Genomic DNA, 21263 nt, shown 5'->3' on the forward strand with positions numbered 1-21263 from the left:
CTCCTCCTCCTGGTCAGGTGGCCTGTAGTACACCATAATGTCACCCGTATGAGCCTGTCCCTTAATTCTAACCCATAAGCTCTTAACTCCTTCTTCGTCTGCCCCCAGGCCAAGCTCAATGCGTTCCAGTTGCTCCCTCACCTACAGAGCAACTCCCCCACCTCTCCTTGTTGGCCTGTCTTTCCTACCGAGTCTGTAGCCATCCATGACAGCCTGCCAGTCACGCGAGCTGTCCCACCACGTTTCTGTGATGGCGACCAAGTCGCAGCCGTCCTGCTGTGCAGTGGCTGCCAGCTCCTCCTGTTCATTGCCTGTGCTGCGTGCGTTGGTGTAGACGCACTTGAGCTGGGCTGTTGATCTCACCCCTGAGACGTCTTAGTCTTAGCCTGGGTGTGCCGTGCTGGGTGGGGGGCAGAGGTGGCCCCGGGGACACCCCGGGGCTCTGGGGCTCCCCTGGCACAGCGCGTTCAGTGCACAGGCGAGGGCAGCGCCGGGGGCTGCGGTGCCCCGTGGCCGACAGCGCTGCCGCCCCGCGCACCCGAGGGGCTCGTCCTCGTCCCTCCGTCCCGTCCCTGACGCCGCGGCGTGCTGGGCTCTTGCAGGGTGACGCAGCTCCTGGAGCACCTCAGCGAGGCGGTGGAGCAGAGCAGCCTCTTCGACCCGCGGCACCCGGGGCTGGAGGAGGAGCTGGTGTCCCTGCGCCGGCGCCTGGAGGCACTCAGCAGCAGCGAGCCCGGCTCCGTGGAGACCCCCTTCAGCGGCCGAGCAGGTGGGCTGCATCCTGCCTGTCCCCCGCTGCCCGTGCCGGCAGGGACGGCGGTGCCCTGCGACGTGTCCCCGGCTGGGGCCGTGCCGCGTCCCCACCGCTGGCCGGCTCCTCTGACCCCCCTGCCTTGCTCCCTGCCAGGGTCTGGCTTCACGCTGGCGTGGGCGGCCAAGGACCGGGGCGAGCTGCACCGCTTCCTGACGCAGAACCTGTCCCTGCCCAACAGCACCGCCGAGCTGCTCCTGGGCTCCAGCGTTGACCTGCGCGAGGTGGGTGACGGCTCGCAGGAGGTGGGTGGTGACCCACAGGGGGTGGGTGATGGCCCACAGGAGGTGGGTGATGGCCCACTGGGGGTGGGTGGTGACCCACGGGAGGTGGGTGGTGACCCACAGGAGGTGGGTGATGGCCCACAGGGGGTGGGTGATGGCCCAGGGGAGGTGGGTGGTAACCCACAGGAGGTGGGTGATGGCCCACAGGAGGTGGGTGGTGACCCGTGGGAGGTGGGTGATGACCCGCAGGGGGTGGGTGATGGCCCAGGGGAGGTGGGTGATGGCCCAGGAGAGGTGGGTGATGGCCCACGGGGGGTGGGTGGTGGCCCACAGGAGGTGGGTGATGGCCCACCGGGGGCGGGTGATGGCCCACGGGGGGTGGGTGATGGCCCGTGGGAGATGGGTGATGACCCATAGAAGGTGGGTGACGACGCAGTGCTGCAGCCCCGGGCTTTGCAGTGTTTCCGCTTTGCCCCGACGAACGGGCATGTCCTGACCCAGGCTGAGCCCTGACCACCAGACCCATGGGGTGGGAGCCAGCACCCAGCTGGGACCCGTCCTGCCCTGCCACCCCATCCACCCCGCGCCGGGGCGTTGCTGAGCGAACGGGTGCCCCGCTCCCGGCGCGCTCGGCAGCCCGCTCCCGTCCCTGGTGCAGGTGTACCGCCTGTTCTTCGGGTCCTTCCCCCTGGTACCCGATGAGACCCGTGAGCGGGACCTGTGGGACGGGTTTGGCCCCGGGGAGCAGATGTCGCAGCTGGAGGTGAGGAGCGTGCGGGGCACGGGGTGGGGCAGAGCTCGTCCTCTGCGGCCCCTCCGCGTCCCCTCTGTGTCCTACCATGGGGGATCTGGGGGTGCCCGTCCCAGCAGAGGGGATGCGATGGGACGCTGAGGTGGCCCGAGCAGGGGCAGGGGTGGCTGGGTCCCATCCCGGTGCTGCCGCCGGTTCCCCCGGTGCTCCGAGGCACACCAGTGCCCGTGCCACCATGGCCCATTGCACCCATTACCGGTGGCTGGGGTGCGGGGGACCCATGCTCTCCCCATCTGCACGTCCCCTTTTCTTCGGCTCCCCTGGAGACTGTGGGTGGGGGTGCTGTGGGGCTGTTCCTGTGTGCTTGGGGATAGATGGCGGGGGACCCCGGGGACAGATGGCAGGGGACCCTAGGGAGAGATGGCAGGGGACCCCGGGGACAGATGGTGGGGGACCCCAGGGACAGATGGTGGGGAACCCCAGGGGCAGATGGCAGGGGACCCCAGGGGCAGACAGAGGGGGACCCCAGGGGCAGACAGAGGGGGACCCCAGGGGCAGATGGAGGGGGACCCCAGGGGCAGACAGAGGGGGACCCCAGGGACAGATGGCGGGGGACCCCAGGGGCGATGGCGGGGGACCCCAGGGACCCCCGCCCCACGGCCGCCCCCGTTGCTCCCCGCGCAGAGGAGCCTCCCCGGCGGCTGGAGGAGCCTGCGGGAAGGGCTGGTGCACAGGGCGCTGCGGGACCCCGCCGCAGCCCCGCGCCGCCCGGCGCTGCTCCGCCTGCTCTCCCGCGCCCTGGGCCTCACCAGCGCCGCCCCGGCGCCCGTCGCCTCCGACAGCCCCCAGGCCTTCGTCTCCGAGATGGAGGTGAGCACCTCGCGGGGCGAAGCGGGGTGCGCGGGCAGCGCTCTGCCGGGGCGGGCACTGCCGCCGTGCCGCTGCACCCAGGGCTGCACCCCGATGGCTGCCTGCCCCGTAGGGTGTCCTCTTCACCGGGCCGGTGCTGGAGCAGCTGACGTGCGAGCAGAGCGCCGGGGGGCTGCGCCGGCTCCTGCGCGTGGCCCCCGGGCAGCGGGCGCTGCTGCAGGCGTACCGGGCGCTGGTCTGCAACGGCAGCCGTGCCGCGCGGCGCGAGCGCTTCGCCCAGCTGGCGGCCGAGCTGCGGGACCAGCTGGACACCCCCAGGATCGTCAGCAGGGTGAGCGTGGGGCCACGGGATGGCGGGGGGGGGCCACGTCCTGGGCAGGGATTCCCTACGCCCCGGGGGATGTGTGTGTGTGTGAGGGACGGCTCTGCTACGTGGGCCGGCCCCGCACAGGCACCCCCCACCCAGCTCTGCGGAGGGACCCTGGGTGATTCCCCCTCCCGGTGCTGCCCCGCCGGGTGGGGCTGGGTGTCCCCGCAGGCTGCTCTCCCCGGGAGCGGCAGTCCCGGTGGCACAGCTCCTCGAGGCTGGCTCCGAGGTCCCCCTCCCCGTCCCGCTCGGGCGTGATGTGTCCCTCGCGGTGACGGAGGACCGCCCGTCCTGCCTGAGGGACACGGCGCGTCCCCCAGCGAGACCCCGCCAGCGTCTGCCAGCGCTCCCGCTGCCCATATCCAGGGGTGCGCGGCAGGGAGCCGGGGGCCCAGCTGGGCACAGCCCCAACCCTTTAACCACGAAAGCGGACACGCCGCTGCTTGGGGTGCCCCTCGGTGCCCCTCGCTGGCGCGCGGGACCCTGTCCCCCCAGCCACGGGTGCCCCGCTTGCCCTCACAGCTGAAGCTGGACGAGGTGAACAGCACGGCCGCCCAGCACCGCCTCCGCGCCCTCCTGGAGGACCTGCTGGAGGTGGAGAAGGTTCTCCGCGACGTGGACATCCTCTCGGCGCTGGCCAAGCTGCTGCCCAAGGGAGCCTGTGCCAGCAAGGCCCCACCACCTACTGCCAACAGCACCGGCTGGGCCGGCGCCAACGCCACGGCCGGCAACGCCACGGCGGGGGAGGAGGGCGCCGGGGGGGCCCCGGCCGGCGGTGACAACCCCCAGGGGCAGTTCTCGGCGTTCGTCCAGCTCTGGGCCGGGCTGCAGCCCATCCTCTGTGGCAACAACCGGTAGGAGCCCCCGGGGGCTGGAGGGGTCGGGTCCGGGTGCTCCATGGTCAGGACGGGGGTGTGGGAGAGCCCACCCTGCCTCTGCCTCTGCCGGGGGCCCCGGTCCTGCCGCGATGGGCACCCAGGCGATGGGTGCTGCGCCGCATCCTCGTGCTGCGGCCGGGGGAAGCTCCTGTGCTGGGCAGCACCGCGCCGGCGTGGGAGTGGGTGCGAAACCCCCTCTCGGGGTGGGGTGGGCACTGCCCGCAGCCGGGGTCGCCGGGGCGGGAGCGGCGGTGGCAGCCTGAGCCGCCTTCGCAGCACCATCGAGCCCGAGGCGCTGAAGCAGGGCAACATGAGCTCGCTGGGCTTCACCAGCAAGGAGCAGCGCAACCTGGGCCTCCTCGTGCACCTGATGACCAGCAACCCCAAGATCCTCTACGCGCCCGTGGGCACCGAGGTGGACAAGGTCATCTTGAAGGTGAGGGCGCAGAGGTTGGGACCCCTGCCCTGCCGCTCCCACCGGCCCCGCTCCGCAGGGACCTCCTCGCCCAGCCGGGCTGTGATGCCGGCGGGGAGGTGGGCAGATGCCTCCATGGCTGCTAGCTGTCCTGGAGTGACCTTCCCCCTCCCCCAGGCCAATGAGACCTTTGCCTTTGTGGGCAACGTCACCCACTATGCCAAGGCGTGGCTGAACATCTCCCCTGAGATCCGTGCCTACCTGGAGGAGGGCAGGCTGCAGAGACGCATCCGCTGGCTCCAGCAGGTAGGACAGGGCGAGGGGGACCCAGCCTGGGGGTGGGAGGGGGCTGTCCTGCCCCCAGGCACCTCGTCGCTTCTTCGTGTGAAGCCTTCAGGTGGTCCTGGGTGCCCACTCTGCTCTTGCGAGGACCTGGCTTAGGACCTGGCTGCGTCCCTGCGCAGGGCGAGACTGTGTCCCCCCTGTCCCCACCCCCATCCCCGGGAGCAGCGCTGGGTCCTGTCCGTGTCCATGGGGAGGGCAGGGGGCTGAGAGCCAGGGCGCACCCAACTTCTCCCACCTGTGTCTCCCTCCCTGTCTCAGTTCACTGCCGATCTCCACAAGCACCCGGAGATCCTCAATGTCTCCGACAGCGATGTTCTCCACAACTTCCTCAATGGCAACTTCTCCCTGCCCAACGCCAGCGTCCTGCTCCAGCAGCTGGACACCATCGACAACGCCGCCTGCGGCTGGGTCCACTTCATGGCCAAGGTGAGGCCGTGCCCACCCATGGGAACAGGGTGCTGGAGCAGCACCCACTGCCCACGGCCGGGCTCTGCAGGGCCGGGGGGAGTCAGGGCTGCTCAGACCTCCTCAAGGTCGTGGAAGGGGAGCCGTGGAGGAGGTAGAGCCTTCTGCAGCGTCAGGAGCTTTGGGGTGGGTGTCAGTGGTGGAGGTGCCCATCCAGCATTGGGTTTGGGGCTCGTGGAGTGGCTGTGGGTGGCACAGGCTGCACCGTCTGCAGGGTTCGTGTGGCTGGACCTCTCGGGGCAGTGGGGTCTCACCGGCCTTCCCCTCCCGTCAGGTCAGCGTGGACATCTTCAAAGGCTTCCCAGATGAGGAGAGCATCGTCAACTACACGCTCAACCAGGCTTACCAGGACAACGTCACGGTCTTTGCCAGTATGTCCCCGAGAACCAGCCCCGTCGCAGGGATCCCTGAAGCCGTGTCCCTCTCCAGCTGTGCCCCAGGCTTGGGACACTGGCTGCGGGATGTGGCTCCCTTGGTGCAGGTGTTGGGGGGGTGAGCGGACCGGGCATCTCGCAGTACCCGTCCTCTGCCCCGGCCGAGCCCGGCCAGGCACAGCGCCTTGCCACTGTCCTGGTGGTCCCACCACGGCCGCCTGCTGCCCGCGTGCCCTCGCACCCCGTGCCAGGGCCGTGCCCGCCCTGCCCATCCGTGGCAGCCCCTGTGGTGCCCTTGGCTGAGACACGCTGACCCCCTCTGCGTCCCTGCCCGTCGCTGCGGGCCGGCCGGCGTGGCCGTCTCCCGTGGTGCCAGCGGGCTCCCTGCCTCTCCCGCTGCCCGCAGGCGTCATCTTCCAGACCAACAGGGACGGCTCGCTGCCGCCCCACGTCATGTACAAGATCCGGCAGAACTCCAGCTTCACGGAGAAGACCAACGAGATCCGGCGGGCGTACTGGCGGCCCGGCCCCAACACCGGTGGCCGCTTCTACTTCCTCTACGGCTTCGTCTGGATCCAGGGTGAGTGCCAGCTCCCTGCCGCAGCTGCCCACCTCCGCGGCCCCTCTGCCCGCTCAGCGTGGCCTCTCCTCCTCCCCAGACATGATGGAGCGCGCCCTCATCAACACGTTCGTTGGGCATGACGTGGTGGAGCCCGGCAACTATGTGCAGATGTTCCCGTACCCGTGTTACACCCGAGACGAGTGAGTAACAGCCGGGTGGGCAGGGTGGGCAGGGGCAGGACCTTTCCTCCTCCCCTGCGCAGGCTGGGATGCTTCAGCTGGGAAGAGGGGGGGAGTTTGGGGACCTGAGGGCAATTGGTGACATCGGGAGCAGTGAGCAACCAGTTAAGCCCAGTTCCTTGGACCACCAGGCTAGGCAAGCAGGGGTAGGGTTTTGTGCCCTGTTCATAGCTGGGGTGAGGAACTCGTGGCTGCAGGATGTCTTGGAGGCTGAACGTCTTGGGGAGAGCAAGAAGAGAGTGGCCAATGGGTGGCACGTGAGTCTGTCGGGGGTCATTGAACACAGAGGTCTGGAGGAGGCCCCTGGAGAGGTCCCATGGCCACCAGCCCTCCTGGGCAGGGGGATGGGCACGGCCCTGTCCCCACCAGGGTAGGCAGGGTGCTGGGCTGAGCCCACGGCTGCTGCCCGCCTGCCTGCTGGGACCCGGCAGCCAGGACCACCAGATTGTCCTACGGGCTTGTTGGAGAAGCTCTTGCAGGGCACTAAGGGGCTGCTGGACTTTGGGGCTGGTTGTCCCCAGGCGGTGGGAGAGCCCCTCCCTGCCCTGTGCCCCAGGGTCTGCCCCGGTCTCTGCGGTGGTGCCACCATCCAGCTCTCCCCTCTCTTCCACTACCCCACCAGCTTCCTCTTCGTCATCGAGCACATGATGCCCCTCTGCATGGTGATCTCCTGGGTCTACTCGGTGGCCATGATGATCCAGCACATTGTGACGGAGAAGGAGCATCGCCTGAAGGAGGTGGGGATGGTGGGAGAGATCCCTGGGGAGGAGCTGGCATCTCTGAGCTCTTGAGCCCGCGCTGTGTCTGTGGGCACCTTCCCCATGCCTTCAGGCGCGTGAGCTGGGGCAGGCGCAGATCCCCCATCCCTGGGCTGAGCTGGTCCTGCTGAGTGTCCCTGGCATGAGATCTACTTGGCACCGGCAGGACCTGAGCCCGTTGGCAGCTTGGCACGGGGTGCTGTGGCCTCCCCGCAGCCCCCGGGGGCCCGGGGCCTGTTGCCCTCCCAGCCGGAGGGATGCGCAGGGTAGGGGACAGCCCCGCTGAGCAGCGCTGGCCTCGCAGGTGATGAAGATGATGGGCTTGAACAACGCGGTGCATTGGGTGGCTTGGTTCATCACCGGCTTCGTCCAGCTCTCCATCTCGGTGACGGCGCTCACCGCCATCCTGAAGTACGGCAAGGTCCTGATGCACAGCGACGTCCTCATCATCTGGCTCTTTCTCGCCATCTACGCAGTGGCCACCATCATGTTCTGGTGAGCCACCACGCTCCGTGGGGTGAGGGGGCATGGGCAGAGCCGGGGTCCTTGCGCCGTGGGGTGAGGGTGCTGGGGCTGTGTGGGCAAGTGCCGGTGGAGGGGCACAGGTCCCCCCAGCCAGCTGATTTGAGGGGTCAGTGTGTCACCTCAACACCACCAAAAGCAGACGGCGTGGGGAAGGCGCTGGTGGGATAGGATCCAAGGGGATGCTCTCCTCCCTGCAGCTTCCTGGTGTCGGTGCTCTACTCCAAGGCCAAGCTGGCCTCTGCCTGCGGCGGCATCATCTATTTCCTCAGCTACGTGCCCTACATGTACGTGGCCATCCGGGAGGAGGTGGCACATGACAAGATCACGGCCTTCGAGAAGTGCATCGCGGTGAGTTGGCTGCAGCTGCTGGGGAGGTGCTTGGCTCCACGTTTGCCCCGGGCACCCCATGTCAGTACGTAGGCTACCAAGCTGTCCCAAAGCCCTGGGCAAACCTTTGCCTGTATGAACCAACTCCCCATGGGGCTTTGGAGGCATCTCCAGAAGGTTTGGTGCCTCCCAGGGCAGGGAACATCTCCGCGGGGCTGGGTGGGGCAGCGCCGGCTAGGAATTCACCCCAACCTGTTCCTCCGGAGCTGGCCTGTCATCCCTGCTGACGTCCCCTTCCTTCCGCCTCTCGCAGTCCCTCATGTCCACCACGGCCTTCGGGCTGGGCTCCAAGTACTTTGCGCTGTACGAGGTGGCCGGTGTGGGCATCCAGTGGCACACCTTCAGCCAGTCGCCCGTGGAAGGTGACGACTTCAACCTCCTGCTGTCCATGATGATGCTGATTGTGGATGCTGTGGTGTACGGGGTGCTCACGTGGTACATTGAGGCCGTGCACCCAGGTACGTGCAGGCGGTGGGGCATGAGGGCACCTCTGATCTTATGGGAGCCTCCTACCTGGGGACCCTGCTGGTGCTCAGCCCTGGCATGGTGGGATTTGGCACGACGTGCCTTCAGGGTCCCCTGTCTGTGTCCTACTGGGGACATCTGCCCGCGTGCCCTGACCCACTGGTGACACCAGCAGGTTCCTTGGAGATCTTCAGTCGCGTGGCTCGGTTCCCTGGCCAGCTGTGGCACCGCAAGGTGTTTACGGCTGGAGCACCATTCCCCCTTATCGCCCACGTGGGGAGGGGTCTCCCCTGCTTCCTTTGCTTGCCTGGTAGAACCAAAGCGTGAGCCAGACCCAGCCCAGAGGACTCTGCTGCCTTGCGCAGCCCAGCAGCGCTGCCTTGAGCCCAGCTGGCCGGGGCGCTTGCACCCCCCACCCTGCAGTGATGTCCCTGAGCTGGGGAAACCTCCATGGCTGCGCCCGTGCCGAGCTCTGCCCTGGCCCTGGGCTGCTGCTGCGCGGACACGGCTGCGGGGTTGCGCTGACTCCGCAGGGACTGTGCTTGCAGGCATGTTCGGCTTGCCGCGGCCCTGGTACTTCCCCTTGCAGAAGTCCTACTGGCTGGGCAACGGGCGAGTGGAGACCTGGGAGTGGACCTGGCCCTGGTCCCGCACCACCCGCCTCAGCATCATGGAGGAGGATCAGGCCTGTGCCATGGAGAGCCGGAGGCTGGGTGAGGGCAGGCAGGGAGGCAGGGGGTGGCCAGGGGTGGCCCTGGCTCTGCCGCGGGGTCCTGCTGTGGCCAGGGACCCCCGTGTGTCCCCTGTGCCCCTGTCGGGATGGGACCCCAGGCCAGGCGCTGCTGCCTGTCTGGGAGCTGCTGCCTGTGGCGCGGGAGGGGGGAGGCTGGTGAGAAGCAGAGGGGAAGGGACCATGAGCCAGCACAGCCACCATGGGATGGAGCCGGGGAGGTTCATCCCCCGGGGAGCCCCGGCCTCCCTCCACCCCCAGCTCCTCACCATCCCGCTCTTGCGGCAGAGGAGATGCGGGGCATCGAGGAGGAGCCAACCCACCTCCCCCTGGTCGTCTGCATCGACAAGCTCACCAAGATCTACAAGACGGACAAGAAGCTGGCGCTGAACAAGCTGAGCCTCAACCTCTACGAGAACCAGGTGGTGTCCTTCCTGGGGCACAACGGCGCGGGCAAAACCACCACCATGTGAGTGCCCGTCGGGGCGGCTGTGGGCCGTGTCCTGCTGGCCAGCTGCGGTGGGTGGGGAAGGTGCTGTGCGGTGTTCTTGCAGGGCCCGGTGGCAGCTGGTGCCATGCCTGGAGGGTGGCACAAAAGAGGGACAGGCAGCGGGCGCGTGGCCCTGCATGGACATTGCTCTGCCTGGGGCCCAGCAGATGCCCCTGGAGGTGGTGGTTGGGATTGGAACCAGACAGAGGAATACGAGGTCCTTCACGTCGTTGCCTTTCTCCATATATCCAGGTCCATCCTCACCGGCTTGTTCCCTCCGACCTCGGGCTCTGCTACCATCTACAGCCATGATATTCGGACGGAGATGGACGAGATCCGGAAGAACCTGGGCATGTGTCCCCAGCACAACGTGCTCTTCGACAGGCTGACGGTGGAGGAGCACCTCTGGTTCTACTCGCAGCTCAAGAGCATGGCGGAGGAGGAGATCCGCAAGGAGATGGACAAGTAGGCACCCCCAGCTACTTTTGCCCCCCCCGTGCCTTTTGCGTGAGTGGGTCCCCTTCCTGCTGGCTGTGCTGTGCTGGGTGGCTGGGAGCAGAGATGTCCCCCGGAGCACCTCCACCCCAAAACTTGGGGTATCAGGCTGTGGAAGCCGGCAGAAGATCCTTCTGTAGCCTGGCTGCAGCTGGGCTGTCACCGCGGCCAAGAGCCACAGGCACCGTGCGGGGAAGAGCCATCATGTGCTCCCCGCAGGGACCGGCCACCGGTGCGGCCCCCCCGGCATCCCTGGTGCTTCTCTCCTGTCCCCAGGATGATCGAGGACCTGGAGCTCTCCAACAAACGCCACTCCCTGGTGCAGACCCTCTCGGGGGGGATGAAGAGGAAGCTGTCGGTGGCCATCGCCTTTGTCGGCGGGTCGCGGGCCGTGATCTTGGACGAGCCCACGGCTGGCGTGGACCCGTACGCGCGCAGGGCCATCTGGGACCTCATCCTCAAGTACAAGCCAGGTGAGCTGCGGTGGGCAGAGACAGGCGTTGCTCCTCAGGCTGCGGCAGCCCCAGCTGCTTCCACTGAGGCTCTGTGCCGCTGTCAGGGAGGACCATCCTGCTCTCCACACACCACATGGACGAGGCTGACCTGCTGGGTGACCGCATCGCCATCATCTCCCACGGCAAGCTCAAGTGCTGCGGCTCCCCGCTGTTCCTGAAGAGCACCTACGGCGATGGCTACAAGCTGACGGTGGTGAAGAAGCAGTCGGACGCCAGGAATGGCACAGGTCTGGGGGGCAATGGGACCCCGTGGTTAGGGGAGTAGATGGGTCCAGCCCTGCTTCAGCCCGGGAAGGGGACAAGGGGTCAACACCCGAGTGCTCCCACCCCAAGTCTCCATAGGAGGGTGGAAGGGGATGGAGCAGGGGTGTAGGAAGTGGCATCACTCAACCTTGATTTCTCCTGTGTGGGTCCTGGGTTGGACCCTTCGTGGTGGCATTTGCCTCCAGGTGCTGGTTCTGTCTGGCCCATGGGCTGCCCACTGAGACGTCCAGCATGGGCCACGGTGCAGAGCACCATCCCCGGGCCGGGCAGGGCGGCCAGCAGGCTCTCCAGCACCCCAGGATGGAGGCTGGAGGAGCCCCACGGCGCTGGGTGTAGTGTGGACATGGTGGGTCCTGGTGGGAGGCTGGGTGAGATGTGACTGACCGGTGCTGCCCCTCTGCCGCAGAGCCAGGCCAGCCGCACAGCCCCTTGGCCCACTCCTCCGTCAGCCCCTGCTCCGAGCCCCGCGTCTCCCAGTTTATCAAGAAATACGTGGCCTCCTGCCTCCTCATCTCGGACACCAACACCGAGCTCTCCTACATCCTGCCCAGTGAGGCCGTCAAGAAGGGCTGCTTTGAGAGGCTCTTCCAGGTACCCCCCATGGGTGGTCGTGGAGGGCTGCAGCGCTGCGGGGACCTCCTGCCCTCCTCACACAACGCTTTGCCTCCACAGCACCTGGAGCAGAGCCTGGAGGAGCTGGACCTCACCAGCTTCGGGCTGATGGACACCACGCTGGAGGAGGTCTTCCTGAAGGTGTCTGAGGAGGACCAGTCTCTGGAGAACAGCGACGTGGGTACGGGCAGCGGGGGGGGCACACGGTGCTGCTGGGGCTGGCAAGGGGCTCCGTGTGCTTCATGTGGGCTTGGTGGCTCCTCTCCCCTTGCGCGTGGCCACAGGGATCTCCCTTCCTGAGGGGAGAAGGGGTCTCCAGCAGAGCCCGTCCCGGCCAAGGGCAGCCGGCTTCTGCTCCGCTTCGGGTTTGCAGAGCAGATCCATCCCCGCTCTGTGCCACACCGTGGTGAAGGGTGGCATGGCCAGTGGCAACCCCCCTTCTCCTTCCAGACATGAAAGAGTCCAAGAAGGATGCCCTGCGGCCACCCGCCCCCGAGCTGGGCCCGAAGCCCGAGGCCAACGGGGAGCCCCTGGCCGAAGCAGCCGTGCCGGAGAAGCCTGAGGTGGAGCTCAGCAACCTGGTGACCTGCTCCTCGCTGGCGCAGTCGCAGGCGTCCCTGCGCTCGGCCTCCTCGGTGGGCTCCGTGCGGGGCAACGAAGGTGGGGCTTATTCCGAGTTTTTTGGGGATTACGCACCCTTGTTCGATAACCGGCAGGACCCCGATAACATCAGTCTGCAAGGTTCGTGCCGCCGGTGCCCGGCCAGCGGCAGGGGCCGGGGGAGATGCTCGGCGGGGACACGGAGGGTGGCCAGGGCAGTGGCAGCGCCCGGGCAGGTGGCTGTGCCGGGGATGGGGTCCGCGCCAGCTGGGGTGAGACCCCGCGGGGGGTCTGACCATGCATCTGCCGATGCTGCGCCCGGAGAACCTGCGTGGGAGGGCTGGGAATGGCTGCTTCGGCCTGTTTGCCCCCCAAACTGGTCGCACGTGCGCGGGGGAGCCCTGTGCTGAGACACGGAGCCGGCGGGCGCCGTGGGCGCTGGCCCTGCCCTTCGCCTCCCTCGGACCCCGCGAGTGCCGCCCTGCAGACCCACCCCACTAACGTGCGTGCTTCCCGCGCGGGCGCCGGGTCGGGTTCCCTCCGCTCGGCCCCGGGGCACCGAGTCGCCTTCCAGCCGGGGGCTTTGCCCTCCGTACCCCGACCCGGGCTCGGGGCTCTGCCCGCCCGGGCGCCGGGCTTGCCAGAGGGCGGAGGCTGTGGCGCAGGGGCCCTGAGGCTGCGGGTTTATTGGCAAAGCCTTCGCCGGGTTATCCCAGCAGCTCTTGCCGCGGTTAATTCGGGGACGCGCACCCTGCCTCGCCGGGGGGCTGCTCGGAGCGTTGCGGTTTGGGTGACGGGTGGCAGAGCCGGGGCAGCGCTGCGGCCGAGCTCCCTGCGTCCCAGCCCCGCTGCTGACTGCGCGGACCCCTCGCCAGCTGGGAGAGCTGGTGGGAGAACGGAAGGGTTCTGCCAAAAAGCGCCGATTTAGGTGGTTCTATCAAAACTGTCGTCTAAATTTCCCATCTGGCGCCGAGAGGAACGCGCCAGCCAGCTGCTTCGCCTCCCGCCGCAGTGCTGCCGGGGCTGGGTGCTGCCCTGTCCCCTGCGACGGCTGCGCGCGGCTCGGTGCCCGGCTCGGCTCCCCGGGGGCCAAGGGCCATGCCGGGGGCTGACATCCTTCTCCCCTCGCAGAGCAAGAGGCGGAGGTGGAGGCAGAGGACCACGACCTGGCTGGGCAGGGGAGCTTCAAGCTGGAGGGCTCGTGGCTGAAGCTGCGCCAGTTCCACGGGCTGATCGTCAAGCGCTTCCACTGCGCCAAGCGCAACACCAAGGCCCTCTTCTCGCAGATCCTCCTGCCCGCCTTCTTCGTCTGCGTGGCCATGACGGTGGCACTCTCCGTGCCCGAGATCGGTGCGTGCGAGCCACCCACCCGCGCGCTGGGGGCTGCCGGGGGCCCTTTCTGCCGGCCCAGTGTGGCTGCTGGGGACGCTGGCTGGGGGGGATGAGGATTGCGGGCACGCGTCCAGTCGGCCTCTGCGATGCGGTGGGTGTGAGCGAGTTCCTGTCCTTGTCCCCGCAGGTGACCTGCCACCCCTCATCCTCTCGCCGTCACAGTACCACAACTACACCCAGCCCAAGGGCAACTTCATCCCTTACGCCAACGAGGAGCGGCGTGAGTACCGGTGAGAGCTGCCGCTCGCTGGTGACGAGTGCCCTGTCCCCGTCCCTGTCCCGGTGGGGGGCAGCAGGGAGGGCAGCCCACAGCGGGGCTGGCACCGGGGCTGGCTTGGGCTTGGAGCAGAGCCTGGCCGCTGCGATGTCCACTGGCAGAAAGCAGCCTCCATTCTCCGCGGGGAGGAGAGGGGCCAGCCCTGCTGCTGGCTGCGATCGCCAGCTCCACTCACTCCGGGCATGGGCTGTGTGTGCCCGCTCGGCCATAACGGGTGCTGAGGCCTTGGGGAGGTCCTGGCAGAAGATGGCCCAGGTGGTGAGACCCACGTCCCCTGCTCCTTGCTCCTCCTGACCGGCTCTTCTCCCGCAGCATCAGGCTGTCTCCTGACGCCAGCCCCCAGCAGCTGGTGAACACCTTCCACCTGCCCTCCGGCGTGGGGGCCACCTGCGTGCTCAAGACGGCCTTCAACAACACGCTGGACCAGCCCGTGCAGACCCTCAACCTCAACAGCAACGAGTCCAAGATGCTGGCAGCCAAGTACTTCGACGCCATGTGCATCGACTCCTTCACCCAGGGCCTGCCGCTCTCCAACTTTGTGCCGCCGCCTCCATCGCCAGCTCCCTCTGACTACCCCATCTCGGTGGATGAGGACCTCCTCCATGCCTGGAACTCCACAATCTTCTCCTCCACTGTCAAAGGTATCGCCTGCGCTTGGTGCCTGAGCCTGTCCGGGCTGGGGTTCAGCTCCAGCGGGGAGGTGAGACATCTGCCCCACAGGAGCAGCTCCAGGGACCCCTCGAGTGCCCGTCACTTTGGGCTGGCCGCAGCAGAGCATCGCTGGGCTGAGCTTCTGGCTCAGGGCTGGTGCTGGTCCTGGAGCACCACTCCAGGCAGTGCCAGTGGAGCTCCCCGGGATGGTGACACCATCGAGAGCCCCGTGGCCAGCCTCATGTCACCCTTGCTGGGCCGGCTGCTCCGTCCCCAGCCGTTGCCTTCTCCAGCCACGCTTCATGGCCCCTCTCTGAACCGTTTCTGTCCCCCAGAGTATTTCCCCACATCCATCTTTTGGTCCCTCTTGGTCACCAGGACACAAAAGCCCTCTCGCAGACCGGGCTCTGGCCGTGGGTCAGAGCTCGTTCTCTGCCCACCCGGGACCCCTCCGCCAAGCCCCCGCCACCCCCACGTTGTCCCAGGCAGCTGGGGCAGGCAGGAGCCTGGCTGTGAGCTGCCCTCTCTGCTCCTCAGAGACCGTGACCTCGGCCCCGGCCCTGCCCCGCATCATCCATGAGCCCATCAAGTGCACGTGCTCCATGCAGGGAACCGGCTTCTCCTGCCCCAGCGGCGTGGGAGGCCACCCCCCGCAGATGAAGGTGGTGACGGGGGACATCCTGGCAGACATCACAGGGCGCAATGTCTCGGAGTATCTGCTCTACACCTCAGACCGCTTCCGGCTGCACAGGCAAGAGGGGAGGCTGGGGGCACCTGCCCTGTGCCGTGGAGCAGGGGTGGGGGACAGGGGACGTGGGGACACCTGCCTGGGGTGCTGCTGGGAGGCGGGAGCGTGCTCGAGCACGGCCCCGCTCTGGAGGCCAGCGGTCACGGCTCCATGGCGGTGCCTTGTCCTACAGGTACGGGGCACTCACCTTCGGCAACGTCCAGAAATCCATCCCGGCTTCCTTCGGGGCCAAGGCTCCTGCCACGGTGCGCAAGATCGCCGTCCGGAGAACCGCCCAGGTGGGAGCACGCAGCGGCAGCCGTGGCATGGGCGGGGAGGAGAAGGGGGCAGGCACGGCAGGGACCCCTCGTCCACAGCCGTGCTCTCCACCGAGGAGTCTGGTGGGGCTCTCAGCCCATGGGGTACTCAGCAGCTCCCACCCCAGTGGGTCTGGCCCAGCATGGCCAGCTATGGCTGTCCCGTCCCATCCCATCCACCACATCCCACCCTATCCCATCTCATCCTACCCCGTCCCATCCCTCCACTCCCCTCCAGTACGTCTGCCATGGACCCAGCTCTCCTGCCACCTCTCACCATGCTTCTCTGCTCCTCCAGGTCTTCTACAACAACAAGGGCTACCACAGCATGCCCACCTACCTCAACGCTCTCAACAACGCCATCCTGCGAGCCAACTTGCCCAAGAGCAAAGGCAACCCTGCTGCCTACGGTGAGGACCTGGAGGCGTTGGAGGGCAGAAGCACGTTGGGAACAGCGTTAAGGCATGGTCCAGCCAGGCTCTAAAGTGCAGCTTCCCCACCTTGGACCCAGCAGGCCAGTGCCCCATTGGGGCAGGGGGGTCACACGCCTTGGCTACGTGGTCTGGGCTGGGCAGATCTCTCTGAGGTCTGGGCTGGGGCAGAACATCCCAAAGAGCTGCCTGAAGACCCGTAGGCTTGCGACGTGTCCAAGGACGCACTGTGCCAGCCGGTGAGGGGGGGCTTGGCCTCGAGGTGCTTGGTTGCTTCAAGCAGCTCAGCTCCTGCTGAGCTGAGGGGAGGAAACCCGTCGTCCCGCCCAGGGCCAGGACCAGGCAGGCTGGGGACCGGATTTCTGGCCTGGGCCAGCTTTCACGCTCCTGTGTTTCTTCTTGGGCCTTCCTGCAGGCATCACGGTCACCAACCACCCAATGAACAAGACGAGTGCCAGCCTGTCCCTGGATTATCTGTAGGTCCGGGGAGTGGGTTTGAGGGAGGGTGGCCATGGCGTGGAAGGGAGGGAGCTCCTCACCACGGTTTGCAGGGGAACGCTGAGGCTTCTGCCCTGCAGGCTGTGCGTGGGGGTCCGGGTGGTGGCGACGTGGGGGTCCCTGGGCTGTGCCCTGCCTGTGCACAGCTGCTGTCCCACGCCGGGACGGGTGGCTCTTCCCCAGGCAGCTGAGGGTGACAGGTCCCTGCTCTTCTTGCTCCCTGTGCAGCCTGCAAGGCACGGACGTGGTGATTGCCATCTTCATCATCGTGGCCATGTCCTTCGTGCCAGCCAGCTTCGTGGTGTTCCTGGTGGCTGAAAAGGCCACCAAGGCCAAACACCTTCAGTTCGTGAGCGGCTGCGACCCCGTCATCTACTGGTTGGCCAACTACGTGTGGGACATGGTGAGCAGGGCACATGGCCCCGCCGGCCGAGTCCCCAGGGCCGGGCGGGTGGGTGGACAGTCACAGAAGTTTCTGTCTTCTCCAGCTGAACTACCTGGTGCCAGCCACATGCTGCATCATCATCCTGTTCGTGTTCGACCTCCCGGCATACACCTCTCCCACCAACTTCCCCGCCGTCCTCTCCCTCTTCCTGCTCTACGGGTACGTTTCTCAGAGGGCTGGTCAGGACGCACCAGTGGGTCCCTCCAATGCCGCATCTGCATGGTGGCCGCGCGGCCAGGATCTGCCCATCTGGATGATGTTCTGCAGCTCCTGTGGCTGGTGGGGTGGGAGAACCTGGGGAGGACGGGGCTGGGAGATGGGCGATCCCAGGGCTCGCTGGTTCCCGCTGCCTGGTCCCTCTGCTGCCACGCTGACGTGTGCTCCTGCCACTTGCCTCCCCAGCTGGTCCATCACCCCCATCATGTACCCTGCTTCCTTCTGGTTCGAGGTGCCCAGCTCTGCCTACGTCTTCCTCATTGTCATCAACCTCTTCATCGGCATCACGGCCACCGTTGCCACGTTCTTGCTGCAGCTCTTTGAGCACGACAAGGTATGGGATTCATGGCTCTGCCTGGGGCCACCAGGAAGGGAGAAGCTGCTGTTGGGTTGTGGGACAGCTCAGGCTGGGAGGGACCTCAGGAGGTCTCTGTGCCAGACTCCTGCTCCCAGCAGGGTCAGCTGTGAGACCTGGCCGGGCTGTGTCTGGGTAGGGATCCTAATCCTGCCGTGCCCTCACGGTCCTCAGGGGTGTTTCTGATGGTTGTGTCCTCTCTGCCCGTGCCCACAGGATCTGAAGGTGGTGAACAGCTACCTGAAGAGCTGCTTCCTGGTGTTCCCAAACTACAACCTGGGCCACGGCTTGATGGAGATGGCCTACAACGAGTACATCAACGAATACTACGCCAAGATCGGTGTGGCCTCTCGTTCCCTCGCTCCCTTCTCCAGGGCGTGTGGGGATGGGGGGGGACCATGGTGCTGGCACGTCCCCTCTGCCTGCGCTGAGGCTTCCTGAGGCCCAGAGCAGCCTGGAGTAAAAAGCCAAGGGACATGAACTAGACTGGGCTGCAGGAAGAGACACGGTTGAGGGTCAGCTGTGGCGTGGTGCTGGTGATGCTGAGAACGGTTCCTTGGGTCATCCCAAAGAGCAGCCCCGCGGGGAGGGGAGGTGGTGAGCCCCAGCAGAGTTGTGAGTGGCTGCTGCTGCTGCACACTGCCTGTGCTGGGCTGTGGTAGAACTGTGGTGGGGCTGTGGAGGGGCTGTGGTGGAACCATGGTGGGGCCGTGGAGAGGCTGTGGTGGAACCGTGGTGGGGCTGTGGTGGGGCCGTGGTGGGACCATGGAGGTGCTGTGGTGGAGCCATGGTGGGGCCGTGATGGGGCCATGGAGGGGCTGTGGTGGAACCATGGTGGGGCCATGGTGGAGCCATGGTGGGGCCGTGGTGGGGCTGTGGTGGGGCCGTGGAGGGGCTGTGGTGGAACCATGGTGGAACGATGGTGGGGCCGTGATGGGACCATGGAGGTGCTGTGATGGAGCCATGGTGGAACCATGGTGGGGCCGTGGTGGGACCATGGAGGTGCTGTAGTGGAGCCATGGTGGGGCCGTGATGGGGGCATGGAGGGGCTGTGATGGAACCATGGTGGGGCCATGGAGGCGCTGTGGTGGAGCCATGGTGGAACCATGGTGCGGCCGTGGTGGGGCCATGCTGTGGTAAGAGGGATGGGGACTGTGAGGGCTCTTTCCTTTCAGACGTGGTCTCCTGCTTGCAGGGCTGCGCTGTCCAGCCCAGCTTCAGCTGGGCCTCACAAAGCTCCCGTTGCTCCCTGCTTCTCAAGCAGCTTCCATATATAACCCAGGTGCTGCTGGCACCATGGGGGGCAATTCTGGGGCAGGATCTGACGAATCCATCCAATACCTACTCTCATTTGAGTTGGGTCACCCTTCTGAGGTTGGAAAGTTGTAAGATGACCTCAGCAGCACACGCACTGTGAATGGAGAGCTTTGCGGTGACCAGCCCTGGTGCCAGCAGCACCGGCCAGCCCAGGCAGCTGCTGCAGGAGAGGGGACACAGGAGCAGGACAGTGTCATCGTCACAGGCCAGCTCAAGATGTACAACCAGGTTGTCCCCACGGGAAGGTGTTCCCAGCCACTCTCTGCTCTTTCTCCCACTCAGGGCAGTTCGATAAAATGAAGTCACCCTTCGAATGGGACATCGTGACGCGGGGGCTTGTTGCCATGACAATTGAAGGCTTCGTCGGCTTCTTCATCACCATCATGTGCCAGTACAACTTCTTCCGGAAGCCCCAGTGAGTGTGGCCGGGGAGCGAGGGGCAGGTTGGCTGCGGGGAAGGGCTCTGCCGTTGGGACGGGTTGGCTCAGGGTGCCGCTCCGGTGGGAGCTGCCCGTCCCCGGCAGGGCTGCGGGCAGGCGGCTGCCTGCATCCCCACCCTGCCCCGCGTGCCCTCCTGCAGGCGGCTGCCCGTCTCCACCAAACCCATCGAGGACGATGTCGATGTGGCCAACGAGCGGCACCGCGTCCTGCGTGGCGACGCCGACAACGACATGCTGAAGATTGAGAACCTCACCAAGGTGCCGCAGAGGGGTGGAGGCGGCAGGGGATGCTCCGGGGCTGCAAGGAGACACCTTGGAGCCGTCCCGTCTGAGGGCTGGGGGTCGGGGCTGGGGGGCCACCCGGCAGGCTGAGCCCCCGTCCCCTGCCCAACCAGGTCTACAAGTCCCGCAAGATCGGGCGCATCCTGGCCGTGGACCGGCTGTGCGTGGGCGTGCGGCCCGGGGAGTGCTTCGGGCTGCTGGGCGTCAACGGCGCGGGCAAGACCACCACCTTCAAGATGCTGACGGGGGACGAGAGCACCACGGGCGGAGAGGCCTTCGTGAACGGGCACAGGTTGGGGGGCACGGGCTGGGCAGGAGGTGGGCACTGCCTGCTGTCCTGGGGCTGGGCCGGGGTCTGCGGGGGGGTCTCCCAGGATGAAGCAGCTGGAGTCTGCCCATATGGCTCCGATGGTGGCTGACCATCGTCTGGGGGGGGCCAGTGGCACCGGCTCTTGGCCAAGGGTGCCCGTTGTGGGTTACCTGGTGGAAGATGCTCCAGTATGAAGGCGTGTGAAAGGGGGGCGAGCGATGGGGTGCTCCCGAAAAGCAATTCCTGCTCCCCACGGTCCCTCTGTCCTCTGCCGCAGCATCCTGAAGGAGCTCCTGCAGGTCCAGCAGAGCTTGGGCTACTGCCCGCAGTTCGACGCGCTCTTCGACGAGCTGACGGCCCAGGAGCACCTGGAGCTCTACACCCGCCTGCGCGGCATCCCCTGGAAGGACGAGGAGCGGGTAGGGCTCTGGATGGCCGATTGCTGTGCCTCGGGAACAACACGTCACCGGGCCCCAGCAGGGACTGGGCTGGTGCTGCTGCCCTCGTGGCAGTGCTGCCCCAGTGGGGTGCCCGCGTGGGGTCCCGGGGCCCGGTACAGAATCACAGAATCACAGAATGGTCGGGGTTGGCAGGGCCCTCTGGGCATCCCCCACCCAACCCCCTGCCCAAGCAGGGTCACCCAGAGCAGGCTGCACAGCACCGCGTCCAGGCGGGGCTGGAATATCTCCAGAGAAGGAGACTCCACAGCCTCCCTGGGCAGCCTGGGCCAGGGCTCCGTCACCCTCAGAGGGAAGAAGTTCTTCCTCGGGTTCAGCTGGAGCTTCCTCTGCTTCAGTTTGTGCCCATTGCCCCTTGTCCTGTCGCTGGGCACCACTGGAAAGAATCTGGCCCCGTCCCCCTGACCCCCACCCTGCAGATATTTAGAGGCATTTCTAAGGTCCCCTCTCAGCCTTCTCTTCTCCAGGCTGAACAAGCCCAGCTCCCTCAGCCTCTCCTCGTAGGAGAGATGCTCCAGTCCCCTCCTCATCCTCGTAGCCCTGCGCTGGACTCTCTCCAGTAGCTCCTCATCTTTCTTGACCTGGGGAGCCCAGCACTGGACACAGCACTGCAGATGGGGCCTCAGCAGGGCAGAGCAGAGGGGGAGGAGAACCTCCCTCGACCTGCTGGCCACGCTCACAGCCCCCACCGATGCTCGTGGCCGTGCCAGGGTCTGCCGTGGGGCTCCCCTGACTGGCACATCGCGGAGCCCAGCCCCTTGCCCGCTGCCAGCTCTGCCAGCCCCATGGCCCTGGCAGGGTGACAGCAGCCCCCCGCACCTCGCAGGTGGTCAAGTGGGCGCTGAAGAAGCTGGAGCTGACCAAGTACGCCGACAAGCCCGCCAGCACCTACAGCGGAGGCAACAAGAGGAAGCTGTCCACAGCCATCGCGCTGATCGGATACCCGGCCTTCATCTTCCTGGTGGGCCCCGCGCCCCGGCACCCTGCCCGCAGGGTCCCGCTCCC

General features: G+C 66.8%; 1 protein-coding gene across 2 annotated transcripts in view; it reads left to right on the forward strand.

Annotated features, from left to right (window-relative positions):
- ABCA2 (ATP binding cassette subfamily A member 2) overlaps positions 1-21263 on the forward strand; it is a 38660-nt gene that overhangs the window by 13563 nt on the left and 3834 nt on the right. The window contains exons 4-43 of one of the 2 annotated variants that reach the window (XM_075439546.1): positions 603-769; positions 908-1035; positions 1694-1798; positions 2471-2656; positions 2769-2987; positions 3546-3877; positions 4178-4337; positions 4494-4622; positions 4920-5087; positions 5401-5497; positions 5907-6080; positions 6160-6262; positions 6924-7038; positions 7364-7554; positions 7782-7932; positions 8225-8429; positions 8985-9149; positions 9455-9635; positions 9909-10121; positions 10428-10624; positions 10711-10893; positions 11337-11521; positions 11603-11723; positions 11993-12283; positions 13274-13492; positions 13662-13764; positions 14124-14452; positions 15000-15213; positions 15383-15488; positions 15805-15916; positions 16353-16413; positions 16664-16838; positions 16924-17039; positions 17283-17430; positions 17668-17791; positions 19051-19183; positions 19349-19466; positions 19604-19782; positions 20078-20219; positions 21085-21219. In XM_075439546.1, coding sequence (XP_075295661.1) covers positions 603-769; positions 908-1035; positions 1694-1798; positions 2471-2656; positions 2769-2987; positions 3546-3877; positions 4178-4337; positions 4494-4622; positions 4920-5087; positions 5401-5497; positions 5907-6080; positions 6160-6262; positions 6924-7038; positions 7364-7554; positions 7782-7932; positions 8225-8429; positions 8985-9149; positions 9455-9635; positions 9909-10121; positions 10428-10624; positions 10711-10893; positions 11337-11521; positions 11603-11723; positions 11993-12283; positions 13274-13492; positions 13662-13764; positions 14124-14452; positions 15000-15213; positions 15383-15488; positions 15805-15916; positions 16353-16413; positions 16664-16838; positions 16924-17039; positions 17283-17430; positions 17668-17791; positions 19051-19183; positions 19349-19466; positions 19604-19782; positions 20078-20219; positions 21085-21219 — 6580 coding nt within the window. The remainder of the gene's footprint in view (positions 1-602; positions 770-907; positions 1036-1693; positions 1799-2470; positions 2657-2768; positions 2988-3545; positions 3878-4177; positions 4338-4493; positions 4623-4919; positions 5088-5400; positions 5498-5906; positions 6081-6159; positions 6263-6923; positions 7039-7363; positions 7555-7781; positions 7933-8224; positions 8430-8984; positions 9150-9454; positions 9636-9908; positions 10122-10427; positions 10625-10710; positions 10894-11336; positions 11522-11602; positions 11724-11992; positions 12284-13273; positions 13493-13661; positions 13765-14123; positions 14453-14999; positions 15214-15382; positions 15489-15804; positions 15917-16352; positions 16414-16663; positions 16839-16923; positions 17040-17282; positions 17431-17667; positions 17792-19050; positions 19184-19348; positions 19467-19603; positions 19783-20077; positions 20220-21084; positions 21220-21263) is intronic. The other variant, XM_075439547.1, reaches the window with a different exon arrangement.

This window comes from Opisthocomus hoazin, chromosome 19 (assembly GCF_030867145.1).
Source record: "Opisthocomus hoazin isolate bOpiHoa1 chromosome 19, bOpiHoa1.hap1, whole genome shotgun sequence".
Classification (NCBI taxonomy): Eukaryota; Metazoa; Chordata; class Aves; order Opisthocomiformes; family Opisthocomidae; genus Opisthocomus; species Opisthocomus hoazin.